Genomic DNA, 12607 nt, shown 5'->3' with positions numbered 1-12607 from the left:
GGATCCGCGCTCCCGCCCAGCGTGATGCGGCCGCGGAGGGCGGGCCGGGACTACTTCCCCCTCCCCTAGCCGTTCGCTTGGCCCCGCCGCCCGCAGCCCCCCGGGGACGGGGGGGGGGGGGGGGGGAAGGATTTAATTCTCTTTTTTTCTCCCCTTCCCCGCCCCCCTCCCTCCTCCCCGTTCCACGCAGCGGGGGGCTCTGCCAGCCGCGTGGCAGTGGGGAGCGCCCCGACCGCCGGCGCCAGAGGAAAGGAAGAGGCAGGGGGTTTAGCGGGGATGAGGATTGACCTGAGGATTTCCCCAAGCGGCTTAGACTGAGGCGGTGGGGTGGGGGGACGGCGGGGGCACAGCGAGGTGATCGAAGGGGAGCGGGGAAGGGAAGGAACCGGCCGGCATTTTCCTCGCCTCCGCGCACCACGGGTGCTTGTCAGCCGCTGCCGGAGCAGGCCGGGGAGGGGGGCTGGTGCTGTCAGGCCGCGGCTCCGTGGCACGGCCGGACCCCAGGGAATTCGGCCTCCTGAGGGGACAAGGCCCCGGCACAACCCCAGCGAAGCTTTGGAAACCTTCCGTGCTGGAAGCCCCAAGCGCCTGCTACCGGCGAGGGCGAAAGGGTTTGGGGGTGAAGCGCTCAGAAGGGGGAACCCCGGCTCCTTCCCTGGCTGCCACTCCCTCGGGACCCCCCGCCCGGTAACACCGCCTCAGGGGACAAGGGGGGTAGGCCGAGCGAGGCCTAGCCGGTGCCGCCACAGGGAGGGCAGGGACAGGCACAACCGCCCCTGCGGCCCCCCGGGGCCTCAGCTCTGCTGGCACCCCGCTCTCAGCCGGACTAATTTGTCACCACACGCCTGTGCACCTGTGCACCTCCGCCTTCAGCGCCGGGCCGTCCCGGCCCGGCCCGGCCGCAGCGGAGGCGAGGGACCCGCAAGGTGCGCGAGCGGCGGCCGTGCTAAAAATAACTGCGGCGTGTTAGCAACAGCCTTCCCATTGGCTGGCGGGGCCCGAAGTCGCCTCCGGATTCGCGCGCTGCCTTAGCCAGTGAGCCGAGGGGGGTGTGCGCGGGGGGTGGTGCCGGGCGCAGCGCGGGTACTGCCGGGAGCTGTAGTCGCCATGGCGGCCGCGGCCTGCCCCTGCTTGGCCGTCCTGATCCCGCACCGCGGGGTATTCGGGGTCTCCGGGAGAACCGGGACGCAAGGCGGGGGTTGCGTGCTGCCCTGGGGAAGGGCAGCGGTAGGGATGAGCATCCCTGAGGCCATCACCTCGGACAGGCACCACTCGCGAAGGGCTTTCCATGGGTGGGGCAGCTTTTGATCTGAGCGGTGCTCTGAACAAGTGGAAGGGACACCGAGATCCGTGCTTCCAGGCACTCCCAGGAGTGTTCCTCAGCATTGGCACAAGCAGACCAGGGAGGGAGAACCGGTCTCGGGGACCAAAGGGCTATGGCAGCCCCTGTCGCAGCAGGGGCAGCTTGGCCAGTTTGTGAAGTGTCCTGTTTGTCTCAGTCCTGAAGAATTCCCGAGAAAAATCCCACGGTGGATTCCATCTTGGAATCGGATCTTCTCAATAATACAGTTACGTGTGAATGTTTAATTCGTCCCCCATCTTCAAAAGAGACAAAGACCCCAGGCGCTTCCGGAGTTGCTCCATGTCCCTCTGGTTCGTAGCAGCCGTCTCCCAAGTGCAAAAATACAAAGTTCCTCTGTTTCCACAAAGTTCACTGTTTCCACAAAGATCCTCAGCATCTTTCCAGGTTTAGTTTGTCATTCCTTGCCCAGGAACCCTTTACCTTAGGCACTGCCTTTGCCACTGAAGTGGACTTCTTTTGAAGCCACCCAGCACCAATCTGTCCGTGCTCTCCTCCCTGGCCACAGCAGCCATCTTTGCTCATTTTCCCACTGATTTAAAAAAAAATCCACAACCCAACAACTTCTGAAGTTGGTTGGTTTGTTTTTTTTTTTTCTGCAGGGGAAGGGAGAGGAAGAGAAGGGGAAGATTTATGAGAGCTATTATGAGCAGCCTTATTTTCATCACTCCTAGTTTAAAAAGAAATTCAGTTACAAAAGAACTCTTTTTTTTTGTTTTTGTTTCTTTTTTCTAATACTCCTTTGCTTTGCTGGAAACAAAATCATGCTGCCAGCCAGAGATCAGGAAATTAAAATGACTGCACTATTTTTAGCATCATTAAGAAAAAAAAAAAAGGCAATTGCATTTCTAAAATTCTATTGTTGTTTTAATAAGGTGTTACTGAGAGGGTGTTACACATTAGGGCTCTTTAAAATACTTGCGCCTTGACCGTGCTCTTTTAATTATCATGTCGCCCTGGTACGCATGCAGGCAGAGGAATTCTGTCACAGTATCTGCTCATGCATTCTTGGCCATTTGGTTATTACGTCAAAGCAAAGCTACCGAATCACGTGCGCGCAGGGAGGGAAAGGAATTGCCAGGCTGCTGGGACAGAGCTCGTTTTGCTGGGTTATTTAATGCCAAGGAAGGGCAGTCAGGTTATAATCAGGCATAATTAACACTGCCATACCCTGAATCCTCTTTACATTCAAGTCACATGATGACCTCAAGGAAATGAAAAATTCTTTCCTGCTATTGAAACGGGCAAACAACATCTCCAGCTGATCCCTGTAATGAGAAAATAACAGCCCCTGTGCAGATGGGGTTTCAGAAGCAGGATTTAATCTTTGCAACTCCCCGCAGGGAAAGCTGACGGGCAGACTCAAGGCCTTTGCCTACCTTTGGGTTTTGGTTTTTGTGTATTTTTTTTTTTTTATTTTTAAAGAAAGGTAACGCTTCGGGCTCAAGGGCTTTGTCAAGACAAGGTCTAGATGATTCAAAAGACCAGAGGTGTGTTAGGGAGCTATTTGCTGAGCTTGGCTGTAGGTTGTGACACTGTGGCTGGTAGTTGGTCTGAAGAGGCATGTGACAGGGAACATCTATATTTCAGAACGCTGCAATGCCTTGTTAGTACTGGCAACTAAGAGGCCAATTACTTAATAGGCCTAGAGGTCCCATGTCTGTCCCCACCCCTGTGTAAATATTTGAAATAAAATGATTTTTTTCACTTATTACATAACATCCTTTTGATTTAAAAAAGGGAGAAAAAAATGAAGAAAAAAAAGAGATAACCCTACCTAGAAAAGTAATGGCAGGAAGACACATTTAGCTCCATGCAATTAAGATTTGCAGCCTGCACCATGGGGGTTCAGCTGCTGCAGAGATGCAGCCCTCCCTGCCACCCTTCCTTGCAGTTGTCAAGCAAGTGCTTTGCAGCTGGCAGCCAGGGAGTCCCCGAATCCAGCTACTTCAGACTCCAAGGTTCTGATGAAGCCCTTCCAGAGCTTGGCAGGTGCACAGTAGTAGAACAGTCTGGTCTCATTTACCCCCCCTGCAGGGAAGCTCGCCCTTTTAGCATGTGCTCTGGTCTCCAGTACTGCCAGGAAATCTCCTTCTACTGGACGAGTACTTTAAAATCTATTTAGGTAAGAAATATTGCATTTCTCTAGGGGCCATGCCTGGGTTTCAATTTGCTGGCGAACAGAAATCATTATAATGCAGGCAAGGCTGAGTTTTTCTGGGCTATCCGACTGTATCCATTACCCTTGTCTGAATTAGCAGCTTCAGGGCAATGTCCCGTCTGTGCTCTGAAAGTACCAGAAAGGCAGCGGCACTGAACTGATCTGAGCACCACCAGCATTTGGCATTCTCCCCGGAGCTGTCTGAGCAAACGAGGCAAAGGGTAAAAAGCCCTCCCTCTCTCCACCTGCCCAGTGACTCAGAACAACTAGAAATGGCAGCTTAACTCTCATTGCTGCCAGAACACAGACCAATATACCCAGCAGTGAGGGCACCGGGACTGCCAAGAAAGTAAGTACGCTCAGCCGTTTTTGGGGGTGGGGGAAGGGATGGGGACACTCGTGTCTCTATAGCAACCCCTGCCTCACTGATCCTGCTAAATGATGGGGAACAAGGGCTGCTCTAAAATTAGATCATCTAGGGGTCCCTGTGCCAAGGGCAACAATTGCGAGACAAAAGAAATAATTCAAACCTCATTTCCCTCTACCTTCACTGAACAACTTCTGTTATCTTAGAAACTTCCGGGAAAAAAAAACAACATACAAACCTCCTGCATTCCTAGTGCGATAATTTGGGCGGCCTGACTGAGAGCAAGTGATAAATTCTGGTTGAAGCGATAAAGTTCCAGGTACAAAAAAAAAATCTGCATGTCATGCCCTGCTTTTAAAGAAATACAAAATTTAAAATGGCTGATAATGGCCCTGACACGGGCTTCCCAGTCAGAAACAAGAGGTAGCTGCTTATTTAGGTAGAATTCCTGTACCAGCAAACCAGTTTGCTCTGAACATCTTGGCAAATGGCACCCACATTAGTAAAAATTAACCAGAAGCCATGTAAGGGAACCGTGGTGCGGGGAAGAAGGCATACAGATGCTCTAAGGACTGCAAAAAGCTTGGAAGAGAATCCTGACAGAATTAATAGCTGGGGGGAGGTGAGAGAGGAGCAGCTGAGATGGCTGTAGGACCAGTCATAGCTAGAGCCGGCTGCAGCAAGAAGAAATGACTTTTAAGGGAAGGACAATCACAACCTGTCTGCTTGTTTCCACTCTTATCCTAAACACCTAAATGGCTGGAGCAGGTAGAAGAGGCATTTAAATCAGAGAGAAGTTAAAGGAATCAGAACTAGCCTCAGGGGAACAACTGAAATCCCAGAAGGGGCATGATACAGGCTTTGTACCCTGAGACTGTGCGAAGAGAATCCTGTTACTGTAGCACACGTTCTGCTCAGACTGCAAAGACTTTACAGGGCACACTGAGCTAGGACCCTAATTTAACCATCTGAGGAGTGCATACAGTAGTAGGGAACTCAGTTCTGCCTCCGCATAAAGGTGCCCGTTCCCAGATCTCTGCTGAGCCAACAGACTGCATTTAGCCTGTACTGGTATTTGACAAACAAGCAGCCTCTGGTTTTCAGCATGCATACGGCTAATAGCCTAGAACACAATAGTTGGTTTCCAGTTACAGCAGGGAAGGCTTTAACTTATTCACAAGAACAGGATAGCGAGTCAAATAGCTTAGTAGGTTTTAGAAAGGGATTGGATGTTTGCATGGTGAAACAACATCCACAGCCGTATTAGCTAGGATAAGGGTTACAAGCTCAGCGATCCTAATGCTATGGGACAAAATGATCAGCAGCTGGGATCACAGGCAGACAAAAGCGATAGCCATTCCCTGAAGCTCCTTGCAGCAAGGTCACATGGCCATAAGCAGGCACTGTCAGAAACCAGATAACCCATTGTGTAGTTCTAGCTGGGCTAATCCTGCGTGTCCCCAGAAAGCTCCAGACAGGCTAGGCACAGAATGAACCAGAGAGAAATCCTTGTTATAAAAAAATACCAAAAAAACCCCAAACCATAAAACAAAAGAAGAAGCTTTATTGGTATGCATCCTACAGAAATGGTTACAAGAAAGAGCCTTGGATTAATCTGTCAAAGAAAACATGGAAAAGCTGTGCTCTCCCTAGGAAGGCACCAGCCATAAGCAGGTTCCTTACAAAACAGGGCAGCATGGAAATATACTGGAAGAAGGTGGGGGGGAGCAGATACATGGGATAGGTGCTCTGTTCTTCAATAGTGACGTGGGGGGCAAATTCAGACAATTGAGAGGAGGCCTGGTAAGAACAACAGCAAGGTCTTTCACCACACCAGAAATGGCACTTGCTTTTTACTGAGCTGGTCTCCTCCACGTGTAAATACTTGCCCACCAGGATTTTTACAGTGAGCTGGGGCAGCTACTAGCAGAGCTTCTGAAAAGGCAAGAGACAGTAATCCTCATTTGCTCTTTCTGATAGTCAGTTCTGATCAGGTTTCAGTCCCCACTCAGTCTGTTACTTCTCAAAGCCTAAGTATACTACTGAATTTGTACTGCTTTAGAAAAAAAATAATCAACTGGTTTTCAATAACAGTAAAGTCCAGAGATGTTTCAAGACCCTCTTGCCAACCCGACAGGAGGTGTAGCCACGTACGGACAGTATCACCTCTTCTTGAAGCCATACTTTTTCCTTTCGTAGAAGAGATCTGTCTTGGAACTGCCCAGGTTGACGATCTTAGGGCAACCGTCTCTCTGTAACAAGAAAAGAGGATGTAAGTTAGGAGATGGGCAAACAGAACACCACCATCGCTTACATAGTCCTAGAAGGTTTTCAGTTCCCACGCTCCTCACCCTGTCCTCAACACACATTTCAAACACCTGTGCAGACAAACTGCCCTCCAATTCTGGTTACCACCAGCAACAGACTGGGACAGAGAAGAGGACAGACGCTTTTTTAACATACTCTAGGACATTCTCTTCCTCAGGTCGAAGATGGGAAACAGCTGATATAACATCAGCAGTTTAATGAAAAGGATGCTCAGTGCCTCAAGACTGGATTCTTTCTAAATTAGGATACGCAGGATTTATAAGGCCTAGAGGAATAACCTTTCCCCTCCTTAGCCAAAAAGAATCTTGTTGCTTTAGATGTCACCAAGCCATTCTCATGTTTAGGGACCCCTCTCAGCTGTGACAGCAGAATTGAATCTCAGATTTCCTGCATCCTGGACTGATTGCTGCAGAGGCTGTATGGTCATCTTGGGAGAGGACAACTATTCACAGCAGCTACACGGGTAAGTTCTTGTACCTGAATTCCAGTAGATGGTGAGAAAAAAGCCACAAGAAAAGCAAGAAGGGGAGGGAGGGGAGACCCACCTCAGTGGTGTGGTTACAAACACAAATCAGACAGACGTATCTCTCAGTGTACCAGGGAAGATTTGTCCATGGGCCACCTGAGGCCGGCATGTGCGTAACTATTGAGGGCAAAATGTGGCTGGTAACAGCAGCTGTGAGCGGCCCAGCAGGCAGAGGAACACGTGTCCCTGGCTGCTGTGTAAGCCAGAGAGGATTAGATTTAGAAAGCCTCTGGGCAGATGTTAGCCGCTGTAGAAACTGCACCCAAGCTGTCTCACTGATACCTGCTCCTGAGCAGGAGATGCAGCCTGGTGGGGAGAGGCTGCATGGTAGAAATAACAGGAGAGGTAGGGAAAAGAAATCATCCCTCCCCCATATACCTGCCATAACCCATCTCTTGCTACTGTCTCCTTATTTGATTTTGAGCCTCAATAGTAGGACTCTTCCAAGCCTTGCCTCCCACGATCCAGGGAGCCTGTGACAATCTTGACAGCATTATTGCAGGGCTCTGTTCATTCTTCCACCTCCTCCTAAGGCGGCAGCACATGTGCATGCTCCTGTCCCCAGGAAAAGATTACTTTTTGCAATTCGTAGCTGTCCTACGTGAAAAGGCAGGATTTTGGCCCTTATCCACAGATAGAAGTGGGGTGAAACAATACCTCATTCCTCCCTCCATCAGAACAAACAAACCAAGAGTAACCAGGCTCTTTACCTCGTGCCCAACAGTGTTCCACCTCCTCCCTCCATTTTAGTATTTGCTTTCCTGCTTCACTATCTTTTTCAGTCTTTCTCTGAGGCTGTGACTGAAACCTTGGAGTGTTAGACCTTCAGGTATAGAGCTCTGTCCATCTGCTTTTCTTATTCACATCAGCACCAGCTACCACAATTGTGATAGGCAGCACACTTAACTTTTCTTGTTCACGGCACTCTACACCTGTGCCGGAACTTTTCAGTCCTGCAAATCAATCATGTCAAATCTGCTGCTTCAGATCTGCAACTTCACATCTGCATTAATCCCTAACAGGTGAGTTTGCTGGTACAGAGCAACTGTCTTCACCCACAGCAGCCCTCCCCCAGCTGTCAAAATACCTCAGTTCTGACCTGTCATTCTCCTGTTCCTCCAGCTGTACATTTTCTACAATCCTCCCTTGCAGAGCAGCTGGCTATTTCACACCTGAACCAGCCACGATAAGCTACAGGTGAACTTAGGTTATGAAAAATACCTGTTGGTAATCAGTACGAATTGGTAAAAATAAAACCAAGCCTACTTTACTCGTGACTTATCAAGCTAGGTGTCTTGGTTCCAAAGGCAAGTGAACAAAATTACTGTTTCTCACACCATTTACAAAGTAGGAGGCAGCACCACCATCACAGCACTTACATCCACATTTAGATACTAAGAAAAATTATGGTCCTGTCAAATCTAATGACTAAATTCAGATAAGGACCTGCCCCTGTCCTGAACTGAGCTGAGCTGCAGGCCTCTAGAGAAAACATAGGCACTGCAGAGAATTAAACCAGCAACTCACTCAGCTGAGCATGTTCTTCTAAGTCAATCTGAACCATTCTCTCAGCATGTTCTCCACTGTCATTAGGATGTGCTTGAAATGGCATTTGCAAAGCACCAAAACCCAACCAGCCTTTAACAGACACTCTCGCAGCTATCAGGTCCGTATTCTGGGCATACTGCAAGTGTAAGCATCATGTTCTTGCTTCTCCCTAAGGTCTTTCTACCACTTCATTTGCAGTTCTTCACATCCTGCAGTCATTGTGCTAGAGATTAACAAATATCTTAGGGGTGAACAGCTGCCTCATTTCACATGTGCAGTGGCTATCTTTCAGCACAAGAAGATTAAACAGCACTGACTACAGAAATAAGGGTACATTGCACCAAAAAGTGTTGGCAGAAAAGGAGGTGTCTACAACATAGGCCGTTCCAGAAAAGAGTAAAAAAATTAAATCATATTCCACTGAAATTATACAAGAAACTTTAAACTTGTAAAACACAATTAGTAGTGCAGACACAGGACACTAAGATCTAACTTTATGTTGTAATCCAAAGGAAAACACAGGTGGTGATTCCATAGGCCTCACAGTACCGCACATGTCCTTGGTCAGTGGCTGATAATGGACTTCTAGCAAAGAGCTGCTCCTACCACAGCCTTTGCAGTGTCTGTAATATCTCTGACCCTGATAACACCTAGGCTGAGAGATCTAGCGAGATAACAACTTCAAGCTGTAACAAACAGTGTGGGGAGGAATTGAACTGTGAATATGCAGTGCAAAGTAGTCAAAGATGCTTTGGGATGAAGAGAGTGATGAAACCCCAAAATGCTATGATACTTCAAAATGCTTTGCAAAAACAGGGAACTACCAACGGGGAAAGAAAGGTACAAGGTAATAAAAACCAGTGCCAATATTGGTAGTGGAACCCAAGCATCCCATGTCCCAACACTAATTTCATTAGCTACAAGCCCCTTAAAGATAAGCACGGCTACTAAATAAAGACATAACCAATTCAACAAGAGACTGAATGACAACATACATCTTTTTCCTGGATGGTACACTCCTTGCAGTAGTAGGCATCAGATACTCCTGGACCCCCGCAGATCACACAACGCCCTTGGTACGAGCCGTAGTTACACTCATCACATATGCGCACAAGAGTGCAGGGCCGCACATAGGAGTCACAGATGACGCATTTGCCATCACCTGCAAATACAGCAGAGCCTTTGGTTACAGAACATCTTTTTCTCCACCCCCACATCGAAGAGGAAAAGCTTCCTAGTCAAAGAACTTGCCTGTACACTCAAAACCAATGAAATTGAACTGCAGAAATTCATCTTGCAGGCACAGGGTGCAACTTCGTATTTGCACACGGATTTGAGAAGAACAAGGGCCAGTAGCCTGCAATATTTGAGTTCTTTTTTTCTTCTTTTTTTTTTTTTTAATTGTGCATTCGCAATCAGAGAAGAAACCCAAAGTCACTTCTGTGATTAGCAAACACCTGCTTAGATCATACTATTACTTTTGCTCTAGAACTTTTCCTGAATTTCTGACTTGTGAAAAAATGCTGGACTGACAGGACTAGCGTCCTTACCTACACAGAAGCAGCAGTGTAAGCTTCTCCCACAGTGCCACATCAACAAAAGTCTGGAGTTACTATCCTCAAAGAGATGAGATAAGAGATTGTACCCGTAGTCCTTTTAATCCTTCATCTGTGAGAAGGCCAAAGAAAGGGCAAACTAGCATAAACAGCCATTTCACAAAAGTTGCTCTTCCTTTCTCACAAGGAACTGAGTGAAACTCAAGTATTCATATCATACAGGCAAGCTGCCATTAGACGCTACTGACAGTCTCTGCTGTGCTGGACCTTATCCAAAACACTGACCTAGGGATGAAAGGCTTCATATCCTATTACCAGTTCGCAAGGTAATCTTGACTTCTAATCCTGACTCCCACAAACAGCCCATCTAACCTGCTCTTAAATCTCCAGCACGACGGCCCTCAACCTGTTTCACTGCCTAGTGCTCCTGAAAACAATCTTGTTGCTTCAGACTTTGCTTATTTTCATACTATTTTTGAGTCACAAACTAGTCATTGTATTTGTTCTATTCCCCTACGAGGATCTAATGACAGATCATACTCTTTCTTCTAGAGCTGAGCCACTGGCATTTGATTCCATGTTTTTTTTTTTCTGTTCTAACTCCAGATGTTCCCCCACCACAACCACTTCCTATTCTCCTAGATGCTGAAGGGAACCTTTCTCAAGGTGTGAGGGAACTCAGACTCCAAAAATGCATTTTTTCCCTGCTTTTAAATAATCGGGCTGATTTTTTTGTATTACAGATTACAAAGAATCAATCAAAAAGTCACTGTAGCCTCAATTATTGAAAATCCTGGTAGCATATACTCTAGAACAGCATGCATTTGTGCAACAATCGTTATGAGCATGTAACTTTGTAAGTATTCATTGATTTACACTTGCAATACACAAGTAACTGTTCCCATGTCAGAGAGTGATACCAAGTTTGTGGTTAAAGCAAAACTGAATCAAATCCCTAAATCCAAACCTTGCACTCTAACCGTGTTCTCAAGCAACTATATGTAGAAGCTATACTTACATTTTTCACAGAGTCTTCCGATTGCTGTAGTAAGAAAAAGAAGAAAAAAAATTATTTGAGACAGAACCGGGAGCTTGAATGTCAAATAATTATCTTCTGCACTGAGCAGTCTTTTAAAAAAAACCACAAACAAAACAAAACAAAACTAAACCACAGAAACAGTTGAGCATAAATACAAACGTATTTTTGATAAACAACATATATCCTCCTGGAGACAATTACCAAAATCGAAGTTTGGATGCACTGAGAAGACGCAATGAGATCCACTGACAGTAAGAGAACCTACATTCATTATACCATTTCAAACATACCCAATGCACCTAACAAAAGGAAATCCTATACGTGAGTTTTTGGACAGTTTTTACACTGCTTTTAATGAGACAAAAAAAAAAATAATCAAGTGTCTACTTAATTTAAGGCAGCCCAAATACCTTCTTCACTTCAGAGCACAGAGTTAAATGTGTCTTAGAATTCTTGTCACTTGTCTAGGAAACTCACAACAATTATGTCAGTAACTTGGATAAATGCCATAAAGTTCTAAAGACCAGATGCCTAAATAAGTAAATAGTAATTCATTTGAAATTTGAGGGTCAAGGGATTCATCAGGCTGGAAATGAATTTTCAACACAGATAGACTGTTAGCTGCATTAACTATTCTAAAAAGAAGTTTCCTACAGACAGTGCAGCTGAATATAATATTTTGTGTTTAGGGTTCTTTCAGAAAATTGCATGTTAAATTTGCTTTATCAAGGAGCGAAAAAAAACTGGCAGAGATATCTCAACTTCTAATCTTGTATAAGACTTCTTTAAGACTTGGCAGGGCAAATTTTGACCCAAGTGACGAAAACAAAGCTATGCCTGTATACAAGCATAACCTGGAAACAATCTTATCTTGCAGCCAGGACACTCCCAGTGCTGGCTGAGACCTTCAGCTCGTTGTCCTGGCTACACTGGTACGGCCAACGCAACAGGAGTGAAGAACATCAAAATCATATTTTTCTGTGTACAGCCATCAACTTCACCTGCTCCCCAACACCTGAGGAAGAAGAGGCTGCTGTAACACAGGCGTTAAAGCCATTCAGGTCTACTGAGAGAGGCCCAGGTGCACCTCGGGACGGGCCCCAGCGGAAGCACCCGGAACAGGGTTAGGACCAAGAGCCTTCCTTACCGAGCCTCCGCTCCCACTGCAGGGGAGGAACCCATAAAACACGGCAGAACATCAAAATAAAAGCGAAATAAAATAGGGAGGGAGGGAGGAGCGAGGCGGGCGCCCCTCCCCCCCGCCAGGCCTAACGGCTACGCGCGCGCGCCTAACGGACGCTAACGGCACCCCCGCGCCCCACCCTGCCCCCGCCTCGTCTCGCGGCAGTAAGGGGGACCCCCCCCCGGGACTCACCAACGCCCGCCTGCTTGCGGCAGAAGATGAGGTCCGGGTGATGTTTGGCCATGGCAACGCGACACCCGCCTGGCGCTGCTGCCCCGCGCGCTCACCTCCGACCCGCACGCCCCACCACCCCAGGTCCTGGCTGGGGTGAGGGCAGCGCCTGCCAAAGCGCCGCTCCCAACGGAAACACCGGAGCGCGGTCGCACGGAGGCCTCACGATAAAACTCTGTTCACGGAAACGCTCCGCCGTTAACCTTCTCCCGTCCAGGGAAGACCCGCGCCTTGGCTGGTGGTCATCTTCTTGGCGCATATACCTCCCTGCCAGGACCTGTGAGACCCCGCCCCCGCAGCGCCCCCGC

At 47.9% G+C, this 12607-nt stretch overlaps 1 protein-coding gene across 1 annotated transcript; it reads right to left on the bottom strand.

Moving 5' to 3' along the window:
• Positions 1–5432: 5432 nt before the first annotated feature.
• PHF5A (PHD finger protein 5A) lies at positions 5433–12366 on the bottom strand. The gene is made up of 4 exons (XM_082498283.1): positions 12261–12366; positions 10865–10888; positions 9286–9452; positions 5433–6140 (listed from the first exon to the last, which is right to left on the bottom strand). The coding sequence occupies exons 1-4, from the start codon at positions 12310–12312 to the stop codon at positions 6051–6053; spliced, it is 333 nt and encodes a 110-aa protein (XP_082354409.1). The 5' UTR covers positions 12313–12366; the 3' UTR covers positions 5433–6050.
• Positions 12367–12607: the final 241 nt, after the last annotated feature.

Source organism: Vanellus vanellus (genome assembly GCF_965231255.1).
Source record: "Vanellus vanellus genome assembly, chromosome: 1".
NCBI classification, from domain to species: Eukaryota; Metazoa; Chordata; class Aves; order Charadriiformes; family Charadriidae; genus Vanellus; species Vanellus vanellus.
This window is presented reverse-complemented; position numbering and strand designations above follow the sequence as displayed.